Source organism: Pleurodeles waltl, chromosome 9 (assembly GCF_031143425.1).
Source record: "Pleurodeles waltl isolate 20211129_DDA chromosome 9, aPleWal1.hap1.20221129, whole genome shotgun sequence".
Classification (NCBI taxonomy): Eukaryota; Metazoa; Chordata; class Amphibia; order Caudata; family Salamandridae; genus Pleurodeles; species Pleurodeles waltl.
The window spans coordinates 157,706,510-157,733,560 of NC_090448.1; the positions used below are offsets into that span (position 1 = coordinate 157,706,510).

Sequence of the window (27,051 nt, forward strand, 5' to 3'; positions counted from 1 at the left end):
ATGGGCTGAAAGAAAGCATTCTGCAACGGGCACGCAATCTTCCGCAGGTCCACTTTAGAGGCCATCAACTGCAATTATACCAGGACCTTTCGGTTCAGACCTTGCAACGACGGCGGGAGTTTAAACCTATCACAGAGCACTTACGTGTGCATGCTGTGTCCTACTCATGGGGTCAACCGTTCCGCCTTGTTTTCCGCTGGGAGGACCAGCTTCAGCAGGTGAAGTTGTTATCTGAGGCTAACCGGATCCTGGGCCTGGAGGGGGATATTCAGGGTCCGGCCTTGAATCTGGGTCCGGCCGGAGGAGATCGTCCGCACTGGTGGAGGAAGGAGGAAACAGCAGCGCCCTACGGTGTCGGAGCAGATCTCGGAACGTCAGTCGGCAGTGAGCAGTGTGGCGGCTGGGACAAGTGCCTAGGCGAGGAAGGACGGAGTGCTGTCGGACAGCAAGGGGTCGCTGGTTGCGGGCCTGTGTCTGTCTGAGCGGGGTCTGGGCGGCGGATTCGATGAACTTAACGGGCGAACTTGTGTGGTTCTATGGCCCTGTTGAGACTTTTCCTCTTTGGGATGTGTGTGAGAGGACTTCTTCGTTGTGAGCACCTGTTGTGCGTTATGGATATATGTTGGTATGCTTCCCTGCGAGTCTGGTCATTACGGGTCATAATAGTTTGCCATGTGACTTGGAGCGGCTGAGGTGCTGTTCTGGGTCTTGGTCCCCCCGTGGATCCTCTCCCCCTTGAGCGATTTCCTCCCTGCGATGGTATGACAGTTAAGTGTTTAAGTTTGAATGTCCATGGGCTTAACAGCCCGACCAAGCGGTTAGTGATTTTGTCAGGTCTAGAGAAATCCGGGAGTCATATCTGTCTATTACAAGAGACCCACTTGTTGCATAAAGATACGTTTCGCATGCGCTCAAAATGGTTCCCTAGACAGCTCTGGTCCTCAGCAGCTACGAAGCATGCGGGGGTGGCAATATTGCTTTCGAGGACTTTTGCTGGGGAGATAGTTGGGAAGGTGCACGAAGTGCCAGGCAGGTTCCTGGCGATTAGAATAAGACTCGGGCCTTCTCTTTCACCATTGCTTCCCTTTATGCTCCGAATTCCCAGCAGGAGGCCTTCCTGAGACATGCGGTTTCCCCTATACTTAGCTCGCCAGATAGTGCCAATTTGGTAGGTGGAGATTTTAATCTGGTGATGGACAACGAGCTTGACCGCTCGGGCCAACGCTTTGGGCAGACCGGGGCATTGTCGGAGGTGGGGCGTCAGTGGCTGGCTGAGTGTGGGCTGGAGGATGTGTGGAGGAAGTCACATCCCACGCTCCGAGTGTACTCTTTCTATTCAGCGGCGATCAAGACTTATGCACGGCTCGATCTTTATCTGGCCTCACACGAGTTTATGCCCCGGGTCAGAGAGGCTACGATTGAACCCAGAGCCTTGACTGATCATGCCCCAATTACTGTAGAGCTCACCACAGAGATGGGTCGAGTTGGCACTCCGAGCTGGCGCTTTAGGGATTCCTTGCCCCAGAGTGAGATAGTGGTGGAGTCGCTCCGATGTGCGATTACGGATTATATTAGCTTTAATGATGATGGCAGCACTTCCGTTGAGACTGTGTGGGAGGCGTTGAAAGCAGTAATGCGGGGCGAGGTGATGGCACTGTCCGCGTGAGATAATAAGGCAAGGAGGGAGGTAAGGGAGGAGTTAGAGCAGAGGGTAGCTGTCCTGGAGTGTTCCCACTGGCGCGCCTAGAATTTGGCGGGAATTAGAGAAGGCAAGGCAACAGCTGAAGCAACTGGACTGGGATAGGGCGGAGTATGCGGTAGTGCGACTTAAGCATTAATACAATATTGGGAGCAATAGATGCGGAAAGCTATTGGCGCACCGGTTGCGACGTCAGCGGTCAAACTGATTTGTTCTCCTTCCAGTGAAGAGGCCCGCACGAGTGACCAGATTGCTGAGGCATTTGCGGAGTTTTACCGGAGTTTATTCACGGCGGATGAGTGGGACAACGCGGTCCTGGATTCTTATTTAGAGGGCATAGCAATCACTCCTCTTGGTGAGATGGAAGCGTCCCTGCTAGATCAACAGATAAGGTCAGAAGAAGTTATATCAGCGATCTCCCGCCTAAAGGGTGGGAAGTCCCCTGGCCCTGACGGGTTCACGGCATTGTTTTATAAGACCTTTTGTGTGGAGCTCGCCCCGCTTCTCTTGAGGCTTTTTAATTCCTTTCGGACGTCGGGAACCATGACACCTAGTATGCTGGACGCTACCATTGCTGTTATACATAAACAGGGCAAGGACCCATAGAAGTGTGCTTCATATAGGCCGATTTCGCTTCTGAATATAGATGCCAAACTATTCACTGGGATTCTTGCCGCCTTAATTCTTATATGCCGGGTCTTATTGATCCGGATCAGTAAGGTTTTATTCCAAACCGACAATGTGGCGATAACACGAAGCGGCTTCTGCATCTGCTAGATAAAATAGACAGATCTCATAGAGAGGTGCTTTTCCTCTCTATTGACACCGAAAAGGCGTTCGATAGGGTTCACTGGCCATACCTCTTCCGGGTTCTGGAGCGCTTCGGTCTGGGCCCGGGTTTCAGGTCTTGGATCCAATGCGCCTATTGGTCCCCTAGGTCGGCGGTTCGAGTTAATGGTGTGCTCTCTATGCCGTTCCCGGTCAGGCGTGGGACCAGACAGGGATGCCCGCATTCCCCCCTTTTGTTTGCGCTATATATGGAGCCCCTCGCGCAGCGCTTGCGGGATAGCCCCTTGGTTTCCGGTGTGAAATTCGGCGGAGAACACCATCTTATTACCCTGTATGCAGATGACGTGATCCTTACCCTTGCGGAGCCCGCAACCTCGCTGCCTGCACTTATGGAAATACTAGTCGAGTTTAGCCAGGTGTCGGGATTTAAGGTGAACATGCAGAAGTCTCAGGTCCTTAGTCTGTCAGTAAGCTCTGATCACGAGGAGGACTTGAGGGCTTGATACCCCTTTATTTGGGTGTCTTCGCGTCTTTCCTATCTTGGGGTTGAGTTGGCGACGTCTGCTGCAAAAACAGCAAGCCTGAACTACACAAAGCTGGTTTGCGATATACAGCGGGACCCGAAGTTGTGGGGGAGACATAAGCTGTCTTCGCTGGGTAGGGTGGCTGCGGTCAAGATGACAGTCTTGCCGCGGATATTGTATATGTTTCAGGCGCTCCAATTAACCCCTCCTCCCCGGATGATTGCCACTCTACAATCGGCGATCCTGAGATTTATATGGGAGGGTCAGCCGGCGCGTCTCCCGCGACAGGTCTTATACCGCCCTAAGAGCAGGGGGGACTGGCGATTCTGTGTCTTCTGAGATATTCGGAGGCATTGTTGGTGTGTTTTCATCTATATGTTTGTGTGGTTCTCATCTGCGGGACTAGCACCCTGAAAGACTTTTGGGCGTTGCCAGTTGGCACATGGCTCTGCAAGGAGAGGACTGGCTGGGAGGTTCCTTTGGGCATGGCCTTGGGATTTATGGGAGGGACTTTTGTATGAAGATTTGGAATTGCTACTGTGCTGATACATTTTATCTCATGTTCCACGATGAGCTGTATTTTGTATGTTTATACTTTCAAAACAATAAACAGATTTGATCCATAATTATAGCAGCCTACGTTTGCTATTGCATTAGCCACCCCTACAGATTTTACTGTGCCTTGTTATAAGACCCATTTGCTTAGGGAGTTCAAGCGGCCTCCTTCCCTCTCTGGAGGTGCATTACATGGAGATGAGGGATTGAATCAATAGTGCTGTGCTGCTTGTTGTATGATTGAGCCTTGTATAAGTGTATAATTGAGTCTTGGGGTGACCTAGCAGGCATGCCAGTGCAGAGTCAGGTGCTCTATACTTCTTTTCCAAGCCAGAAACAGCCGCTGAGAAGGTAGTTGGAATCTTCCTTAGTTTTTCCGCCTTTGCATATGTGGACCACCATGGGTATGGCTCTTGAAGTCTTTGGTAGGTCTTTAAAATCATATAGAAAACAATTTGTTGCACTTACATCAATTAGAAAAATCTTTTAGACACTTTCTCTCTATGAGACATTGAAAGTTGGAAATGCAATCTGGTGGGAATCTACAGTTGGTGGATTCACTTTGCCTACAGAGTTTGCCAAATAATCATTCCATTAGGTGGCCTCCTCCAGGACCTAATTTTCCTCTTCTTCTCCAATATAATCTTCTTCCACACTATCTGCTTCTACTATCCTTGGTGGCGGTAACAGCGGTAGAGAGTGATTGTGGAATCAGTTGTTGTGGCAACAGCTGTGGTTGTTGCAGTTGTGGAGGTTGCTGCAACTGAGGGGTGGCTCTGGATGAGAAGCCTTCAATTGTTTGAGAAAATTTTAAATAATAATCAACAATCAATGCCTGGAGACCCTTTATCAGACCTAAATGTACATGCATCATTTGAGGCTTATATCAAGGCTCCTTGTAATAAGGATCATATGGGTCTATTCACAAAGGTTTATTTACACATGATTAAATCTACATGTTCACAATTTGGTCTTTAGAGTAAATGTACCACCTCCAGCTATTCACCATGTCTGGGTGTAAATTTACTCCAAATTATAGCCTTACATATCTCTGCTCCCTGAAACTAGGGGGAGGGGCCTCATATATGAGTGTAAAGTTACCCTGGTGATGGGAAAGCATAGAGGAAATGATTAAAGCTTATTAATTTTTTAAAGAATACATTTTGCTTTTATGGCAAAATATGAATTTAAATAAATTTATATGTATTTCTACCCTAGGACTGTTAAAATAAAATGTACTAAATATTTAATAATTGAAATACATTAATTTATTTTAGAAATACTACTTTTTAAACAAAATAAAAAGCATCCTACCTACTAATTTTATTCTTAATTAGCATTTACTAAATGTAATTAAAAGTTGCATTAAATAATTAAACTACATTTAAATGTTTAATAAACGTTTAAAATGTATTTTTAACAAGTCAACTATTAATTTTAAACTAATATATTATTTAATTATTAATTTTGCATAGTTTTAACACTAAAACATATATAATACATGTTGACGGTTGCCTCTCTGTAGTTATAGCTAGGTTAGATTTTCCAGAGAAAAGCATTTTTTTCCTTAATAACTTTGGTGCCTTATGATAAATTTACAGAAAACCTTCAAAAACAAACGTTCATCCACTTTGGCTACATCATGGACAGCTTTGCAAAGATCAGCCAAGTGGGGGCTAAGAAGAAGAGTGGGTCTCTAAAATGCTATTTTTTCATTTTAATTACCATGGGAAAATTTGCGTTGACCAAATTTGGCAAAAAGAACATTACTCAGAAAGCATACTTTTGTGATTGGATGTAACACTTCCAACCGTTTTTGAGAAATTAGTGATTGAAGAGGGGCTCAAGTTGGTCACTCATGAAACACTAATCAGAAAATGAACCCACAGCCTTTAGAAAAAAATCTAAAATTAATTCACCATTAGTACATTCGTGTTTTATAGAGCTACACTGCTGTATATACAATTGAAGTACATCAGGGTTTCAGGGATAACTCCACAGCTGTAGACTCAGAGGACACAATCTACTGGCACTTCCACTGCTGGATCATCACAGGATGATGGCACTGTGTGACTTTGACAGCTGCAGCAGCACAACCTGGTAGGCCCTAAAAATAACTGGTTTTAATTAACAGCTGGCTAAGCAAAAAAGAACAAGTGTCACACACCACTTGTGCAAACTAACGCTCCATAAGTGTAAACCTAGCCAGTACTCCCTGAGAATGAAAAGGATGTGGAAACATCTGTAGACTATTCAGCTATACACCCCAACCACACAGCTTGTGCATAATGCAAGAAAACACAGCAGGGGCAGAAGGTGGAAAAACTGTACCTAGGAGGTGCAGCACTAAGATCAACAACATGGAGCATTTCGCTACATACTGAAAGAACTGTCTGACATTTGTGGCTTCTGAGGAGACCGATAAAATAATTATTTCTACAGTCATGTAAGGCCACATGAAGAAAGAACATAAAGAGTTGGACAAAAAAAAAAATTAAGAAATAAAAAAGCTACATAAAAAAATAAAACAAAAATTCAAAGTCTAGTTTAGTTTAGTTTAGTTTAGTTTAGGATTTTATAAACTGCATGGCTACCCTAAGGCTTCCCAACGCTAGGTGAGAAGGTAAACGGCTTCACTAAACTATTAGACCAGCTAATCACTTGTTGGTTGATCTACTCAGGATTAAGGGAAGAACCATGCTTTAAGCATCTTTCTGAATATAAGCTCATGTTCCAGACATCTTATTTTCAACAGTCAGCCTTCTATAATTTGGGGGCTAGATATGTAAATGATCTGCCTGCCCATCTGATTCTTCAAATTCTTGGGATCTTCAGGAAATGACCTTGAGCGGCTCTAAGTAGTCAAGGGGGAGTATGGTGATAACAGGCTTCTTAGCTCATAAGGGCCTTTTGAGTTTAGAAGTCTAAATGCCAGAATTAGGGTTTCAATGGGCAGCCAATGCAATATTCTCATGGCTTCTTTTGCTGATTCTGATCTAGGGACTTTCAGCAGCATTCTTGCCACTGCATTCTGCACTACCTGTAGTTTTTCCTGGCATATTTTGGTAAGCCTAGGTAAAGAGAATTCCCGTAATGTAGATGGAAGATTACCAGCGTTTCACTAGAATATTCTGGGATCAACTCAGGATTCTCCATATTGTCTCTTAATGTGTCAAAGCAGACAGAAGCTAATTTGGTTGCCTGAGAGCCCATGGTAAGATCTTTATCTATCCACATTCTCAGAATTTTTATAAGGGGTTTGGGTTTTAGGAGGGTTCCCCAAGTAATCTGGCCCGCCTAGTCCAACTGATGCCATTTGTCGCTGTTTAATTTAAGGCAACAATTGGTCATCCATTTAGCCACTTTATCTAAACATGGGGCCAGTTGTTGTCCAAGATTCTGTCCATTTGTTAGTGACGCTACTAGTTGTGTGTCATCTGTGTAAGATACGATGGATAGACCATGTTCCGGAATGATATTTGCCAAAGGTCTTAAATAGTTGTTAAAAAAGGTTGGGGTTTAAAAAATAGAGTTCATTAAAAAAAAAATACTAAAAACCTTTTACATAAAAAATAGTTAGTAAAAACAGTAGAAAACACTCAAATATCAAATTGTACAGGGGTGAAGATCTGCATTAAATCTCCTTTATATAAAATTAAAGTTTTTGTGCTGAGGGGATTAGGCGTGGCCTTGTGCCCAACCACCAGTCCTTATGGCTATATGCCATGCACAGCAGGGTTGTCCATCTGAAGAAGGTGCTGTACATGCTGCCTGCAGAATATGATATAAAAATCCAGAATTTCACTGAAAAAACCTAAAGTAATTTTATAGTGTGTCGGTTGCAGAGCCATGTTTCAAAGTAGGTTGTGTATTGAAAATAAAGACAGTTTCCGAAAATCTGTGCCAAAAGCGGAAGCTTCTGTTCACTTCTAATTATTCACCTGTAGATGTTTGGTCATATGCTTATGTGAAATATATGCTATACAGAGTGTTATAGACAGATTGCATGCAAACTGGGCATTTATGAGGTGTAGATTTTTTTTAAGAACTTCCCTTTTCATTTTGAGGCTTTCCACACTGTCATGGGGTTAATCTATTTAGAAATGGTGTAATTTACACTGTGCTTAGAATAATGGCTCCAAGGTTGTATGAGATTCTGCTCTTCTCAGTAATGTAAATAATGTATTTTGCCAAACTATGGAGGGTTGTCCATATTGCTTGGCTAAAATTGCCTTATCAGGAGCTTACAGTAAGTATTCAAAACTATGGACTGAGATAAATAATGGTGGACTGGGATGCGGCTTGAATAATTACCAGTGGCTGGGATTAATTCAAGCTTTCCATCTATCATTTTTTTAAAATAATATGGTATGTTGCCCTAGTGGGACGGCTATGCCCATAAATTAATCTGGAACCAAGCTATACCTGGCTGATGAGCCAAACTAGGGCGAAACCAGTCCTGAGTTGCTTGTGCTCTGTTTCAAAGAGGACCGTGCCAGGCAGTTCAGGCTAGACTGTTCCCACTGGAGCTTATTGAAGACTGATTTGCACATGGCTGGGACCAAATTGAGAGGGCAGGGTGTGCAAACTAACAATGGACTGGGATGCGGCCCTGAGTAATTACCAGTGGCTGAGATTCATTCAAGCATTTCACTCATCACTTTTTTGTATACTTTAGTTTATCGGTGGGTAACGCATACTTGTCAACCTCATGACTAAAAATTAAAGGTTATGGGAGATATTTAAGAGTGTTATCCCTTTAAAGTGAATAGGGAGCTAACATTATTTTGTACTGTTCAATGCTTAACATGTAGGTGACTACATTCAAATATATGGGCCACTTTGCTTGTTGGGCAGGTGAATACCAGTGAAACAGGTTGACATCCACCATATATGGATGAGTTAGTTCAGATATATGTTATGTGCTGTGCATGTTGCAAAAGGTTATGCCCATTATGACTTGATTGGTGACAGATAATTGGGAACATATGTAATTTGTTGAATTATCTCCTGTCCACAATGCCTATAGAATACTGACAATTATTGGATGATGTACCAGTAATGTCATCAGTGATGTCATCAATGATGCCATGTAAGATGTTGTGAATAATACAATATGTGAGGTCATAAGCACTGCATGTCGGGGGTGCAAGTTATAGGTTGTTTATTAAACTATAACTGGCCTGTTTAAGTGGTTTAGGGGTTTTAAACGTTAGTCCTTGTTTCATTCCTTCATCTAATTATAACATCATGTTAACTTTTGTTTTTTTCAGTGACTACATACATACACAAATTTTAAAAGTCAAAATAATGTACTTACCTTAACAATATTTCTTCTGGGGTGTTATATTAAGATCCGGCGTTAATTATTTTCTATAAGTTTGTTGCAGTTCTGGCCTTGTGTGGTGTTCAACGTACTTTAAGGCTGGGTTGGAGTAAATTCACTACTGTTTTGTCACCTTTAGGGCAGTAGTAACTTTAGAAGTGCAGTTTGTGAATAGCAATGGCCTTACTCTTTTGTGGGTGGGTGGAAGTTTTTATTAGCATGCCACACCCTGAACTCCTTCTCACCCCTCCATAAAGTAGTAGATATTCTCCATTTTCCCAACACTCACCCTAGCCGAATTTACTACTAAGTAGTAAATTTACATGTGCAGAGATCTCCTCATAAAAATAATAGGAGAGGTGGAGCTGGAGATTTCCACCAATAGTATTGTGAATTGCAGTGTGTAGTAAGTAAGCAGTACAACTGTAGTACTACTTTACATACTACAAAATCCAGTTGTGAATTGGGCACATAATGGATATCATCATTGTAATGCTCATAGTGTCAGGAACGTGCCTCCACTGGATGAGGCACAGGAAGGGGTAGGTTGCCTTGGAATAAACTGATCCTCCTCTTGGTTATCACCTTCTTAGCAGTTGAATTTGACATTGCCCAGGCGATAAGCAGATCAGAGAGAGCGATTATCTTCTGAATACTCATAGGTCCATTCCTCTTCAATTCTGAATAGTTTTGTAGGTGGAACATGGAAAATATTACTGTGCAACAGCGGTATAACAAAAGGTTCAGTGGCAAATGGGGTACAGTGTACACTGTTTAACTTGGTGTCCTTGGTGGTGCCATCAACAGTAGAACCGTCAACACTGGTGTCAGCAACTAGGAGCCTGTTGACAGTGGTATCCTCACTGAGAGACCAGTCGATAGAACGGCAGTTGATGATGGGGCCATCGATGAGGGAGCTGCAAACAACAGTATTGATGGTGGTGGAGTCATTGAGGATGGATGCGCTGACAGAGTACCCATCGAAAATAGCTACAACTTCATAGACAAGTACTTTTTTATATCATAGCTGATTTTGTTGCAGGTGAGGATGGCAAAAGCACCTCAGATGAAGCCATTGCAGGAACTTAAGTTGAGACTTAATTTGTGCTGTTGTTCATGAAGGTATTCCTACAGTCTTTCCGGACCTGGTAGACAGAATTTTAGGCATCTCAGCGAGCTGATCCATGACCAAAGACTCCTCAACTTAGAAGTGCTGCATCCTTATCCTTGTGATGCTTGAGACGTTTCTTAAAGAGGATGGAAGGAGCACTCCTGAGTGACCCTTCATCTTGAGAAGGTACCGAACCCTGCTCTCCTCATCGTGAAGTGTTTCTGAGGAGAATGTTCTGCAGAATTTGCAGTCCTAAGGTTTGTGTTTCGGATAGAGGAAGTAAATTTACTTTTTGAATGGGTCCTTTGCATGAAGACTTTCCCCCCAAGCTTAACAGGGCTTGGAGAGGGCTTTCCTTAAAGAATCTGACATCCTGGATACGAGGGTAAAACCTAGTTCACAACCCACAGAGCCAGAAATTCAAGCAGAACTGCCAACAGCATTTGATAAAACCAGAAACGTTTAGAGAAGCACTGTCCTGTAGCAAAATAAACAGAGCTCAGTGGAGACTCCGTGAACTCACGCTGTGTGGTGAATATCTGACTATTAATGACTTCTGGGTGAAGCTGCACTGGCTGAAATTCAGGTCTTTCCAAATGATGATGAATAGTTGCTACATATGCACTGTTTTGTAGTTGTTTCTAAGCTGCTAAGTATGTACGGGAGGCTCCCACTTCTATGATGGGAAAGTTCAAGCATCTGGATCTAGGAACGATCCAATGCTTGAGAAACATGCAGTTTCTAAAACTTGTGTTCCGGAATCCCTCACATGTGCAGAGATATTCCACCTCTGAATATTAGAGAGAATTCCATGTTGAAGAAGACTTAGGCTCATATTTATGCTTTTTGACGCAAAACTGCACTATTATTGAATGGCGCTAAACTTAGGCTAGCGTTTTAGAAGAAGATGCTAGCTGGGTGGGCGTGGCGGTAGGGAAGGAGGGGGTTGTGCATCAGAAAATGACGCTAGCCTGGTTAGAGGCAAAAAATGCCTTTAACCAGACTAGCACCATTTCCTGACGCACAACCACCAAAAACATGAGCCCTGTCTTAGGAAAGACGGGAGTCATGCCCACCAATCCAATGGCCAGCACAGGGGACAAGTTAGGGCCCCCAATGGCAAAACAAAAAAAATGCTTACCCATCATCCGGTATCCCTCTGGTGGGGGTGGGGTTGTTCCTGGGGCTTGGTGAGGGCATCTGTGGACCCATTCCATGGTGTTTAAACATGGAAATGGGTCAACAGGCCCCTAACGCCTGGTCTGACCCATTATTTAGCCCCTCCTCCCACCCGTGTGTCATTTTAGCACGGGGATAAATATGAGGTTGTGAAGATAGCATACTTTTTTAGATAGGAACACCTACCATGCATCTAATTGATGCATGGTAGGTGCACAGATCCAAAAAATGGTGCAAACTCCTATATGTTGACGTTAGACATGTCTAACGTCAAAATATAAATATGGGGTTCGTTTTGCACTGAATTTGAATAAAAAAAGTCACAAATTCTGCACAGAGTATAGCTATGCCCCCAGTTACCAATACTGCACTTTAAACACAAGAACATGATGGATTTTGTAAGTCTGTTAGTAGTAATATAAATGCCAAAAATTGGCTCTTCAGCTAAGAACACACATTATTTTGCTTGTGGTCTTTACATCACTGTAATTTCAAACACAGTTTACAAGCTTTAAAGGTGTTTATGTTGATCTTACTTTGCAACGGCACAAGGGCCTGATTTAGAGTTGGGTTTTAAAGAAAATCCTCAGATTTCTGAAGGTTATGCTAATTCCAAAGGGATTCACTAGTCAAATTTCCTTAACCAAAGGAACTGCATGGTGGAGGAAAATTAGCTGGTGGTTTGGCCTTGAAACGTGGCAGTTTCAGTGGAAAAACAGAGGATTTTCCTATCACTTTCATCTGTTGACCTGAGCTAGTTATCTTGATGCCCACCTGCACAGTGCTTATGCCTTTGACGAGGTGAAACTGGCTGATGGTAATCCAATGCCTGGTTTCTATAGGTGGGGTCAAACCTGAGTAAATTTGCATATACTGCATGACTGCGCACATTTGCAAAATGATTGTGCTTTGCCTGTGAAATATTTCAAAACAGAGCCATGCATCATTTAATAAACTGCATAATTTCTACAGATGTTTATATGAAACAATGCAAATAAAATAGAGACCATTTAATAACTATTATTGAATACGATGAAAACGACATTGGTGAAAGCACATACAGGTCTGAAGGACTATCAGAAGCAAAACGTAAATTAACCATTGTTAGGAAATTCAGATCTGAAAGTATGGCTCTGCGCATGTACTGTAGATCATAATCGAAACTGATCATCAACAGACTATGTTGATATTATTATACCCATGGCAATATCAATCTGAGCAATCTAAACCATCGTAATTTCTGTATCTTTCCGATATAATGTAATATGCAGTTTCGGCCGGGTGAAAAGTGTTTTGTTCTGCATAGATTCACACACACCGCATACCTATTCAACGCGGTTTAAATTAGAGACTAACCATTATCCATGTCCGGACATTTTTATTCAGTGGATCCTCTTGTACAACTTCAAACAGTAGCATTTCAAAGAGCCGAGTAAGTGAAACAATTGTGTTGCTGTTGCTTGTAGGAACCAATTCCTAATAAATAAAAATAATTTTAAAAAATGAGCAAATTGCAAAAGGAAATTAAACTAGCATAAGACATTTATGGGTTTGAATATGACCCTGCAGGGTTCTCAATAGTCTGCAGACATTTTGCACTGCACAGTTTTTCAGATATTCTCTTTCAAGCTATTCAACAGTTCGGAGAACAGTGGGTTTATAAATCTTATGCCATATTTGAATTATAGCCAATTATTATTTTTGCAGCATTTAATCACATTGTAAAATGAATGGGATATGTAACCATACAGAAGAATCTCTTAGCAGGATAACAGGATTAACCTTTCTAAAAAAAACATATAGAACATGGATTATAACCTTGCAAACTTTTCGAAGGAACCGTAACGCAGGTCGAATCAGCCAATCAAAAAGATCTAACAGTAGTGCTAGATGATCTTTTTGCTTTAAGGCATCTGGCAGTGTGTTCAACCACGATGTTACAAGGGGCATCCAACCTAGCTGTAGCGGCTCCAGGTAAATCATACCACAACGGCTCACTGTAGCAGGCTGAAAAAGATGAAAAATATTGTTGAGTTCACTCTTAATTTATTAAGCAAAGTCATGGAGTGGGTGCCGGCTAAACAAAAGCCGCATATCAAACCTGTACCTTACCGATGCCTGAGAAAGATCCATTGCTTCAAAAATAAGGCTCATCGGAGGGGACATCTGTATGATTTCTCCACTCATCAGACAAAGCTGAAAAAACATAGTACATTGATTTGAGGGCCGCAACAGAGTAGCCAATGACAACCACTGTGTACCAAAATACATAATCTCACACTGTGTTTGCAGATTGTATGAATGCTTACACTTTTGGCATACATGAAGTATCCTGTTTGCTGGCACATACAAACTCTCCCTTCCAAGAATGATTTGCCTCCCTATGTAGGATACACTCTTTCAGAAAGCCTGAAAAGCGATTACAAATTAGAACTTATAGATACTGTGGAAGGTGGTAATGCCTTCCTTTGGGATCCATGCACACAACTCATGTCTCCAAAACTATGCCCACTGGTTCAGTGGTGGTAAGCCTCTGTGAATTGGAACCCTGCCATGATTTAGTTAAATCAATGTCTTATATTTAGAAATCAATTGTTGAGTACCATCAAAAGGGGGACATTTGTGAGCACCTAAAGGAACAACTGTAAAAAGAAGAGAATCTTTCTGCTTGAAGACCATCAACTACGCACACGTTGAGTGTATAACCTAGATCTAGCAAATAGGCCTAAGTGACTTCCCAAACAAAGAAGCTTGCAGCTTAATAAAGGTGGGCCAGGCATACAAGTAATTTGTTTTTGAATGTACAATGGCCATTTTATTTGAGGGTCAATTTCAAAGATCAAGCACCTTGCCACTTTTCCCACTAACATTACCACCTTTCAGCATTAATGCAGGCTTAACACAAGGATCAATCATTGCCCCTTTCTTCGGTCTACTTCAGTCTAATACTGAACCTGAAAAATTCCTTCAACTTGACATACAACATGAGACTCCAATCATGTTATAACTAGGAATCACAATAGATTTGGATAAATCAGACTAATGTCTCTGAGCTGTCCACCAATGGATGCTTATTAAGCAGTTTAATTTAACTAATTAAAAACTGAGTTGTTGACATGCAGATGTTGGAAGAACTATCATACTTCATCAATCTGCATCTCAAGAGTACATCTCAGCGGTTCTAGGAGCACTTTGTTGGCTAATTAGCAACAGGTGCTCAACCTTCAAAGCTCTACAGCTGACCAAATCTATTTTCAAATCAATGGGACATATTCCTCTGCACCAGTGGCTAAACTGTGGAATGTGATTCCAGTGATAGTAAGAATCAAGGAAACCCACATTCAGTTCAAGAAATCTATGAAAATGTGTCTCTTCTCAAGACAATACAATGATAATTAACTCTAACCATCACATAAGCAGTGAAGAAAGACCGTTTTAGGCCTAGGTTGCTCTGAGTGGGTGGACTTTGCAGACTGTAACTTTTGTAGCCCCTGAAGCTCTCAGCAACCATTAGATGTAGCCCAGTCACGTGACAATACTGAAAAAGGCCAAGTTTATCCCAAAGAGATGCAGAGTGTCATACATTCTACTGCAGCACAAGGCCAGAACTTGCCTACCCATAAGAAGAAACAAATCAGTGGGACCACATGCTCTATACAAGACAGTAAGGATCTTGTACTGTGTAAGCACTGCTGGGAAACTATGCACACACGTTTGTGTAAACAATGGCATCACTATAAAGTGTAATCAGCTGTAATATTAACACTGTGTTATTAAGGAGATTTAAACCTTGCCTTATTTAAAATATATTAAGGATGTGTTACAATGGTATCTAACCTGCTTTCAGAGCACCTGAACTGAAGTTGTACCTAACATATAAATTCCTATAAAACTGCTTACCGACCACCTGTAAACAACTTTATTGCCACAAAGGGATTTTAGATTATACTATTTCTACTTCATTTAATCAAGGGAAGCTTCACTGTATTCAAAATGTGTTCTTACATTAGGTTTACCAGGTATGAACTGTGCAGATCAAATGAAATGTAACCTACTGTCCAGCTAGGACCACCAGGTTTTCCAAAAATGCCACAGACCATTCTTCCACAAGCTGCACTACCGACTCCAAACTAACCTTGGAATGTTCATCTGTTACTTCTGAACCAATACTCCTTACACATACTAAGAATGATCATATAGTGCTGTTATTATGGGGCAATCTGTCGCACACCTGGGTGGGCCTCCCACACCAATCTAAAAGGAAATGTATACTAACATCACCTATAGGAACACCACCCTTGACATATAGTTGTATTTACCATTCACCAGCTTCGAGAATGGGTATGACAATTATTTTAATGAGTTGGTCTGTCTAGATCATATACTACAGCTAGTAGTATAATTCCCATTCATATGAACAACTCTTCCTTTGCTGCTGGATCAACCCAAACAGGATAGAATGCAGCTGGTATTATAATGCCCAGTCACATTGGTTTCTCCTCCACTGCTTCTGGGCAAACCCTCCAGAGCATATGCTGCAGCTACTAACTGCCACATTCTCATTTACAAAGGTTGCACTTCTGCCTCTATCTAGACCAAACTCCCAAAAGCCCATACTGAGACTGACAGTCTTTCTATTCAAATGTGTTAATCTTCTGCCACTCCTATGGGAACGCGGTGGATTAAGTCAATGGAAACATTGGGTGGTTCACACTCAGTGTTTTCACCAGTATGACACAGTCTACTCTAAGATGGTAAGCACTGTATGCGTGTATGACGCATCTTTGAATACCTTCATGCTCCTAGCAACATAAGGTAAGCTTTCTCTTCCTTACATGCTTGCCATCAAAACTCTTTCTATATAGTCCTCATTGAAGGGGCACATCTTTACCATAGAGTGGTGTACATCTGGTGGCCTGTATTAAGTGGTGCTGAGAGGGTGTGGAGAAGGCCTACTGTAAGGCGGAGGGTAGACAGTGCTGGTGGTGGCTTGCAGTTTGTGCCATTGGGGAGCCCATCTCTAGGCAGTCACTCTCATTTTACAAGAGAAGGAGTAAGGACGTGGAAAGAATTAAGGAGAGTGGTCCCCTTCCTGGTCATGACAATCTTTAACAATTGAATCAGTTATAAAGGAACATCTACCTATAGTGGTTGACATGAAGTTTCTGTGTCGAGGGAACTCCAAAGTTGTAATGCGTGGTTGCACCTAAAACATTGTGGCCCTCCATTCTTTAGGAATTAAACTAAATATTAAGCAAGTTCAGGCTGACCACAATGGTGTGTGGGCCAGTTATAGGGACCAAGTTAGGCCCACTGAGCAAAGTACCTTAAATCCTAGGTGCACAGCGTTGCGAGGTTCTGCGTCGAGGATGCGTCATGCAGTGGTGATTCAGGGCTGCCCTACGAAGTACTGTATTGAGAAAAGCAGCGGTCCCATGTGAGGTCCTGGGACGAGGATGCATCAACAGTGGTGGCTTTAAGGAGCTGCAAAGTCCTACGCGTTTGTTCTGGCTGGACGACAGCTGGGCTGGTGGAGCACCTTCAGGTCCAGTTCCTAGTGTTCAGGTCTGGGGTGGCACCACTTTAGAGGCAAGTGTGCTAGGTAACAACCCCATCCCCTATAAAGTCAGAGATGGCCCATCTTGCCAACACTTATTCACCCTATATCTCACTGTTTGGTAGTAATACTCAAAGAAACAACTGCCAGCTATACCTAGTCACTTGACCCATTATATAGGTGCAGGTAGCAAAAAGTTGGAATAAGAAAATTACAACTTTCTAAAAGTGGCATTTAAAGAACTGTGTCTTAAAGTCTGACTTTACCATCAAGGAAGTTTTTTAATTACAATTCTTTAGACACCAAACAAGACTTTCCTACCTACTCCCAATTGAAAGTTATCACTTATTAAATGTTATAAGGTAACCCAATGTTATCCTAAGGGAGAGGTAGGCCTTGACGTAGTGAAAAGCAAAGTTAGAAGTTGAGTTGTTCGCTACCAGGATGTGTAAACGTTAAAAGTACATGTCAAACTTTTTCAAATCCAGCACCCTGACCTATGGTCTCTGTATGGCCTACCATAGGATGACTTATACGCATTAAAAAGGAAGGATTAGGCCTGGTTAAAGGTTGTGCCGTGGTCTGGAAACTTTGGTCCACTCACAGTCAGGCCCAAACTATACCTTAACCCCCATCCCTTCCATCATGTGTTAAAGTTAAAAATCATATTGGAATAGGAGACAGAAGGTTTGTTTTAGTGATTGTGTGAGAGGTTGAGTAAATCAGCCACTAAGCTGATGGAGTGAACTGAAAAATAATTGGTGATTGTGAGACTCTCCATTAGTGTGGGTACTGTGACCTGAGCCTGTGCTATTGATGACATCATGTGCTGGTTCATTTGTATGCTTCTGTGCCTTCTAATAAACCTTTTATGACATTGTACATTTTGCATTGTGTGTAGTTGTTCTCTACTACATCGATGTGTAGACGTCAATGATCTCATTAATCAGCTTACAGAGGAAGTGATGAGGTGCTCTAAGTGTGAGTGAAATAATGTGTGGCACTATGAAAAGCAGATTACATATTTGGGAACTAAAGTTTAGCACCTTAACTGGTCAATATCCCATCATTTGAGTTTTTGTATTGTATTCAGCTCTGCAACCCATGCCCTTAATTAAGCCTTAACTAAAGTTTTCTAGTAAATGTCATTGTTTTTCTTTTTTGAAAATGCTGAATCCCATAGCCTTATGGACACAGTTATTAATGAGGATCAATGTCACCAGGCAGGAAAGAGCCTTAATGGCCCTTTGCATTATTGAGCATTAATGTCCCTCAGTAATAATGACCTTAAAAGCCCCTCACTGTGAGTATCAACAACCACAGTCAATAAGGACCCTAAATGGTCTCAGGTTTTAAAGAGCTTTTATGTCCTCATGCATGATTGGTCCCAGTTAGTAGACCATTAATGATCCATCATGGCAGGGAGTGTGAATTTTGCACAGTCAGTCAGGAACCTAAACGGCCCCAGATCTTAATTAGCATAAATGGTTCTAGCAAATAAGGATTTTTAATGCATACACACCCTTCCATTTATTAATAAGCATCCACAGCCCCAAACGCTAATGATCAAGCTCAGTAATGAGTATTAATAAAAAAAAGTTGATGTCCAAATTGAGCTGCCAGTGCTCCTCTCTCCTAGGGTGAGTGTACACTTTCAGTGCACCCACCATTCAGCAGAGTCTAACATACAGCTGGAGGGGCAATTAAATCGTAGTGGACCACCCACTGAAGATCTCAAGAGTTGATGCCTCTGGACAGAAAAAACACAGGACACACAAAATGGAAGCAGATGCCACAATTGACAATTAGTGCTGGATTTTCATCTCAACAGGCAGTGTGAAGGAATTTTCAAATAAAAAACGATATCCCTTTTTGTACTCCCTCGAACCTTAGACTTGCCAATCTGAATATAGTCTGTCACATTTCAAGAAACCATCCAACAGGAAGCCACCACTCATTGGTGTATCATGTTGTAAGGACTGCACCAAAATGGCTTCCTCAGAAGACATATCCAATGGCAGCCATATCTTAAACAGTGATTTTTTCCTTTACGATTTGAGGACTTTCAGTACTAAGGATGATAACCTCTTAATGTTTGCCACACTTGGGCCTCTATGGTGTAGGATGTATTGATCTACATCACTGTGTGGTATAAAACAGGTTAAGCTGAGGGCACAATCCCAATGGCTTGTAAGCTCCCAAGATCCCTCATACTTTCACATTATTTGGTAAAATGTGTCTCTAAATAATGATTCCCTTGTAGAGACAAGTCTAAAATACAAGTTTGGGCATGCGGCAAAAAAATGGAATGGACCTTGCAACCTAATTAACCAATTCAAAATCATAAGGCTTAAAGTGCCTGGATATATCATACCATTGGTCACCATCTGCGTCAAAGCTTCAGTCTGGTGTTCAGCTAAATTGTCCACTGACTACTCTACCTCCTGTAAACAAATGCTGGTAGTACCCAAATACCAGAAGCACAGACCTTTTTGCCATAATATTCATTCTTTTGATTTCTCTATTTAGAGGCAAAGTCAAGAAATCAGTAGGCCCCCTTCTGGCATCAGCTGCAATAACAGTCTTTTAATGTTTTGTGAGATCAAAAGCATTCCACACCATAGGTCTGTACTACCATATCCAAGGACTAGAAATTGCAGGCACCAAAGCTGGTGTTTCCCTTTTGTCTCTAATGAGATTTCAAAAGCTATTGTACTTGGGAGTAAAAGTGCCTTGTCCCTTTTCACCTTGTGTAAAATATCAGGGACACTGTGAAGTCTAGTTGTGCAGTCCAGCGCCGGAGGTGCCCAGGACTTCCAAGATGGCTGCCATCAATGTCCCTGAGGAAGGGAACATCGTTGTTCCAGGACTTCAGACAGGAGTCCTAAGACCTCCTGAGCATGTCAACAACATAAAAGAAGGGCTCTACCGGTCTACAGTCATTGGCCGTTTAATACAGCAGGCAGATCCTGATCGGAGTGCAGGAGGAGAGAGGATGCTGGAAGATGCTGGCCGGAATGCGTTGGTAAGAGAACATGCCCTGGATTGGGGAGTCACAGAAACAGCGGGAAGCTCAATGAGGAATGAAAACACCGTGCACCAGGAAAGGAATGACCGCTCCAGGAGCACTACTTTCCAGTCCAGTGACCCAGGAGAAGAGGTGGACGCTGTGACGTTCAATGCCACGACCCTGGAGGGCTGTGGTCCCAGGCAAGTGACAGCACCGCATGGTAGTGTATTAAGGAGGTGGTGGGCTGGTGTGCAACCACATCAGAGGGGTTACTGGGGAAAAGTGAATCACGCATAATTCACAGGCACCACCTGGTGAGCACAGTGGAGGGCACCATAGTAAGAGCACATACATTGATCCTTCTTTATTTTTGACCCATTGCTGTATGATTTTGTTTGAGGGTCAAGCTATGCCTGGACTTTGCGAATGCAGAAGACCAGAGAAGATGGAAAGACGATGGGAGAGAGACAAGAGTCACAACCATAGTAGAGGGAGAAGAGAAAATCCCATACCACAATCAAAACTCTCATAAAACAACTACTGCAGTCCAGAATCAAATCACTATAATAAAAAGGTCAAAACTAATTTATGAATGGCCATATCTTTTTGACAGGGGAGCCAGAGTGATCACAGTGGTGTCAGAAGTGGGATTCCGAGTGTATCAGCTACCATGACACAACCTATAATAATGGAGGCAATGGTCACTCTGCTGGCTGATGGACAATGGTATCTGCAGCTAGTGTTGGAGCAACAGGGGCAAACTGCCCAAACTGAACATGAGGCACTTCAGGCAGCTGTAAACGACCAAGCGGTTCGACTGAACGCCAATCTGAAGATTCAGGACATGGCCATCCTACAACTCTCAGATGCCATATCTAGTGCAATGGTACATCCCAATGTACCAGGGAGAGTCCTACAAAAATACCTGGAAGGATATGACCCTGACAACATTTTTGTAAACTTTGAGAAAGCGGCCACAACAACGACTTGGCCTCTCGAGAGATGGGGACAGTTATCAGGTGAACTGCAACCTGCATACTAATCAGTCAATCCTGCTGAGATAACATCTTACGCAGACATTAAAAAGGCTATACTGAAACAACTAGGGTGTGGTCAGGAGTATTATAGGACCCAGTTTCTGAAGGAAAAGTGGACAGCCGGAGACAATCCCCGGACACTGTACTATAGTATCAGGGACTTGAGTATTCAGTGGGTCCAACCAACCATATCCTCCCTAGAGGAGATAACCAAAGGAGTATGTCTGGAACAGTGCCTAGAGGCCTTGCCCAGCAACACACAGTTCTGGGTGAAACAACACCCACCCTCACAGTTCAATCTGCAGTCGATGTCGCCTGTACATTCCATCGCTCCCCTGAATTTACAGTACATTCAACCAGATCCACTAAAGCTCCACCAAAACTGACCACACGGGGAAGGGGAGGCGCTAGGTGAGAACAGGGTATCTCTCCCTCATAGAGAGCCAGCCAAACCATTGGTTGGAGGAACAGGGCAACTATATGGCCACAGTGTTTCCACTGCATAGAGTGGGGACACATTGTCCCCTACGGGTCGCTGCCAGCAAACCCATGGTGGTAGGGTATGCTAAGGGTAGAGCACTGGGGAGGAATCCAAGGCATATAGGTAAAAGATTTATCTGAATGGACAGTTTCTTTCTATGATACAGGATGTCACCACATAGTAGTCAATAAAAAAGTAGTCCCCGTCAAACAAATATGAGAGGGGGAATATGTGCAGGTGACATGCGTGCATGGAGATAAGAAGACATACCCTTTGGCCAAAGTAGGAGTGGTTCCTTCCTTGCCCTAGAAGGTATTACTGGGTAGGGATAAACACCACTTCAATGAGTATTAAACCAAATTGACAGCCAGAATACTATGAATGGATGATTTAGAGAAGCGCCCTCCTCTGGAACCAAGATAGACATACCGCTATTGAAGGGAGTGAAAGCCCGAAGTGAGAAAAGAAGGGAGAAGGCCTGCTATAACTTGTTATCCCAACCCACAACTATGTGCGTCCTTTCATCCACAGAGGGAATCCCGGCTCCCACTAGGAGTTTGGCCCAAAGGGACAAAAGTACCCTAATGCATGCGTGGGAACAAGTCACAGAGGACGTGCCTGGACAGGTAGGCGCTTTCTGCTGTATCATACGGGGGGTGTTGTATAGGATTACTTGGTAAAGCACACAAAACACAACAGTTAGTCTTCTTAGACTTCCGAGAACAAGCTTTACACTTTGCTCATAGCCAGGCTGTGGGTGGACACTATGGACAAGAACATACTTTGAAATACTTAAACAAGAGGTTTTATTGGCCAGGAGTGTACTGGGAAATAGGTAAGTTTTGTGTAGCCTGTCCTAGATGTCTGCTGCTAAATCCAGCCAGAGTGCCCAGTTCACCCGTTCGAACACTTCCTATCATTGAGGTACCTTTTCAGCAGGTTGGGATTGACCTTGTGGGCCCTCTAACACCATCCGCCCGTGGACATCAGTACATTCTGGTCTTGGTGGATTATGCCACCTGTTATTTGGAAGCAATACCCCTGACCAGAATGTCTACAATGTCTGTTGCCCAGGCTATGTCCCTTGCCCAGTCTATTGTGTCAGCTTTTTACCGGGTAGGTTTCCCACAGGAAGTCATAATGGATCAAGATACACCCTTTATGTCCCGAATAATGAGTCAGATCTGTAATTTCTTACGTTGTCCAACATATCCGGAGGGCAGTCTATCATCCACCAACAGGCGGTCTAGGTGAAAGGTACAACAGGACCATCAAGACCATGTTGAGGAAAATCATATATAAGACAAGGAGAGAATGGGACAGAAAACTGTCTTTAGTCTTGTTTGCCATCTGAATCCATTAACAGAAGTCAACAGAGTTTTCCCCCTTTGAGCTACTGTTTGGTAGGATGGCACATACTCTTTTGGACATGGACATTGAGCACTAGACAGAGGAGGAGGATGAGGGCAAACCCCTACTCTGATATAGTGCTGCACTGAAAGAGACCTTGTCTACTCAACGGGAGGAGGTACATGCCAATATGGAGAAGACCCAACTAAGGCAAAGGCCCTTTATTGGGATAGTGTGGAGGCAGATGTTTTCAGAAAGCTTGCTTCATCTAGATTAGCTGAAGAATATTATTATAAGTCTTTGACTGCTTATGAATCTTTCTGGGATCTGATCACAGTGTCTCTGAACTAGAAGCTATATTTCCAGTTTAGATTGGGTACACAGCCCCTGAATACATTTACAGTTGGTTGGTCCACTGGGGCCACAAATACAAGTCCGGTGTACACCTTGTCAAGGGAAAGTGTTGCTCAGGTCCTCTTTGCTTGCCCGTACTATGCCCATCCTCGCATTATTTGGTTGGCTCCTATTGGCAGATGACAGTCTTCTTGTGGCTTTGCACATTTTAAGGTCAGAACCCGATTCTTTGTTTGTAGTCCCATTGGCCAAATTCTTGGGCATTACGTAGAATCTCTGCAGGAGGGTCTGTTAATCTTTCTAATCTGATATTTGGACTATTGATTTTACATTGCTACATTTTGGTTGTACATATTTATTTGTATCATTGTTTTAAGGATCTTGTTTGGATGTGATGAAGTTATATTTTTATATATTTATTAGACGTGTATTTGTGTATATTTGTCTGTGCTTTTATGGCTTTGGCTGAAATAAAGCTTTGTTGATGATAACATACGATACAGGAACAAGACTGAGAGAGTTTGTTCTGGAGGATAAGGTGTTGAACTTGTTACCTACAACAGAAAAGAAACTTCTTGCCACATGGCAAGGCCCTTATCAGATACAAAAAAAAGTGACTCCAGTGACAAATAGGGTATCCATCCTACATAGAGGACCAGTAGGACAGATATAACATTTCAATCTCTTGAAAACAAGGGAAGATGCCCCATCAAGCGAGCCTAGTAATTCCCAAACAGGATTTGAATATTTGTAAACCCTTAAACATCCCCATTCAATCAATCGTAGGCAATGCCAAGGAGCCAGTGAAGATAGGGTATGCCCTAACCATTGAAACAAACAGTTGATGACTCTGATAGACCAGTGTCCTGGTCTTATGTCAGGGGTGCACATCCCTAGTGCCCCGTAACATCACCACAGAAGGTGCCTGAGTAGCCAAGCTTAAATCATACAACATCCCAGCAGCTACATAACAGGCAGCGTATCAAGAAGTAGAAGCTATGGTAAAAGCAGACACCATAGAATAATGCTGAAGTGCTTGGCCCAACCCCGTGGTCCTAGTTTGAAAAGGAGATGGGAATGTTCATTTTTGTATTGATTTCCATCAATTAAACGCTTTTTTGTGGTTTGATACCTAACCCATGCCCGAGTTGATGAGTTGGTGGAAAGATTGGGTGGGGCTAGGGTCATGTCCACGATAGACCTGACGAAGGGATATTGGCAAATACCTGTTTCTCCCAAAGCCCAGAAAAAGACAGCTTTTGCAACCCCTTCAGGCCTGTACCATTTTAAAGTTACGCCATTCCGTATATATGGGGCCCCTGCCATCTTCGAAAGGCTCATAGATATACTGTTGCAGGGCCACCAACCCTAAGCCACAGCATACCTGGACGATATACTTGTATACCGTCTTGATTGGGAAATGTACTTGTAACCCTGGAGGCAAATATTACATACCCTGAATCAAGCAGGTCTCACTCTAAATCTTTAAAAAACACCTTGCTACAGAACAAATTGAATACTTGCGGTTCATCATACAACTAGGGCCATCCGTCCCTAGTTGAATAAATTAGAGGCCATTCAAAAAATTTTCCTTCTTGAGACTATTGTGATATTATCGTAGGTTTGTTCCACAGTTTTCCAAGATTGTAAGTCCACTCACAGTCCTGCCAACCTACAAATATCCAGGAAAGCAGATACAGCAGAATGACGCACAGGAGCATAGCTGCCAAAGCTAAAAGTACTCTATTCTCATGTGCCCAGATTCTGACAAGGCTTTTGTACTGCAAACTGACACCTCTGGTCTGGGCTTAGGGGGCATTCTATCACAAACCGATCAACAGGGTGAATTACGCCCAATATTGTACCTCAATCACAAACTGTTACCCAGAGAGGTACGTTATGCCACCATAGAAAAATATGCCATCAAGTGGGCCATGGAAAGCACTGCAGTACTACCTACCTTGGTGCCCCTTTATTCTTCTGACTGATCATGTCCCTCTCAACTGGCTTGCACAACATAAAGACACGAAACAGAAAGTGTTATGTTGGCTCTTGGCCTTACAGCCATTTTTGTTTCAGGCTTTCCATGTCCCAGGGAGGCTGCAAAACAATGTAGATTTCCTCTCCCATTGCCCTGTCTCTAAATGACACATTCTTGTTGGGAGGGCAGTGTAGTCTGGTTTGGGCAATGCCTGGGACTTCCAAGATTGCCGCCTTCAATCTCCCTGAGGAAGGGAACATCGCCGTTCCAGTAGCTCAGGCAGGAGTCCTAGGACCTCCGGAGCATGTCAACAACATGAATGAAGGACCATCCAGGTCCACGGCTGTCAGCTGTATGATGGAGGATGCGGAACCTCATCGGAGGGCAGGAGGCAAGACAATGCAGGAAGGTGCTGGTCCAGATGCACTGATGAGAGAAGATGCTGGAGATTTGGGGAGTCAGGGAAACAGTGGGAGGTTCAACGAGGAGTGAAGACGCCGAGCCCCAGGAAGGGAATGACTGCTCTAGAAGCATTACTTTGCAGTCCAGTGACCATAGAGAAGAGGTGGATGCTGTGATTCTCGAATCCACAACTCTGGAGGGGCGTGGCCTCATGAAAGTCTCGCCGCTGCATGGTAGTGCATTCAAGAGGTGGTGTGCTGGTGTGGAAGCGGATCAGATGGGGTTCCTGGGAATCATGTTCACAGGCACCATCTGGTTTGTGAGCACAGTGGAGGGCACCATAGGAAGACCACATACATTGATCATTCTTTATTTTTCCCCCACTGTTGTATGATTTTGTTTGAGGATCACACTAATCCTGTGCTCTGCAGCCAGAGAGGACCAGAGAAGATGGAAAGAAGTGGAGAGAGAGCCAGGAATCACGACCATAATAGAGGGACAAGAGGAAATCGCATACCACAATCAAAACTCTTATAAAACAGTTATCCCAGGCCTGAATCAAGCCACCATAATAGAAAGGTCAAACCTCATTTCCGGATGGGTATATCCTTCTGACAGGAGAGCCAGAGTGATCACAATTAATTTCTTGGATAGTCAATAAGCTTTAGCCCCAAAGCTGAACACAGTCTTTCTAAAATGGGTGTGTGTACAGTATAGTCACCTAAGAGTCAAGCTGGCACAATGTCTTTCACTGCTCTATTGACTGAAATCCTCAGACCACTTGAATAAGGCAGCAGCATCCTGTCTTTAATATCACCCCTTCTCAGTAAAAAGATTATCAGCAAAATGCATGTATCCTTCACCCATGTCATGGGGCTCCTGGTTAACGATTTAAATCATCACATTAAATTTTTTGGCTTGATTATGAGTCACCCGATTGATTTCGGCCAGTGTGTAAACCCCTGTTTATGTATGGGTCAGAATTACTAGTTGAGTGTTATTTAACACATCTGATAATTGTCATTTGTGTTAAATACTTCAAACTTAATTAGATTTTGGCAGGTCAACACTGCCAAAATCTAACATGGGAAAACCATATGATAATTACTATATCACATGGATTTTGGTATGTTAAACACAAAGATCTCCATGTTATACCCCAGAAACTTGTAACAGGTGCTATTTATCACACTCGATAAATACTGAACCCTGTGGCATTATTTACCAGGTGCGATAAATAGCACCTACACTTGTAAGCAGGCCCAACGGAACAGCTACAAGGGCCAACTTCCTCCCCGTTTACCCAGGGTGCACCAAAGCTTCCAGGAAAACCTTAAACTACACAAGACCCTGAATGATCATCTGCCCTGGGGACTGGGCTCTCCTTTGATTGACTATCACCTAAATGAATCTGTCAAGGGATGTTGTTCTATTCGTTATTCTTTTTTATGGGTGAGCGCAAAGCGCTCTGGTCATAAAGTAATCTCTTTGGGCTTCAAACCACGCCCAGATCACGTCAGTCTCTTTCATTGGTTCCTTGGCTTGCTCTTTAAAATCTGCTTGCTTTCATTTGTGAAAGGCATGCATACGTCATGCCTTTTCCAGTGTTTAGTCCACCTACACAGCACCGGTAAACTACTAGAAACATACGAGGCTTGATGTTTTGAGCCTGGTTTCTAGACTACTTTATCTGTTA

General features: G+C 43.0%; 1 protein-coding gene across 1 annotated transcript in view; it reads right to left on the bottom strand.

Moving 5' to 3' along the window:
* The window catches only part of DNAH12 (dynein axonemal heavy chain 12), a 937,015-nt gene that overhangs the window by 510,018 nt on the left and 399,946 nt on the right, over positions 1-27,051 (bottom strand). The window contains exons 33-35 of the mRNA XM_069206470.1: positions 13,296-13,379; positions 13,002-13,190; positions 12,540-12,659 (exon numbers count right to left, since the gene is read on the bottom strand). Coding sequence (XP_069062571.1) covers positions 12,540-12,659; positions 13,002-13,190; positions 13,296-13,379 — 393 coding nt within the window. The remainder of the gene's footprint in view (positions 1-12,539; positions 12,660-13,001; positions 13,191-13,295; positions 13,380-27,051) is intronic.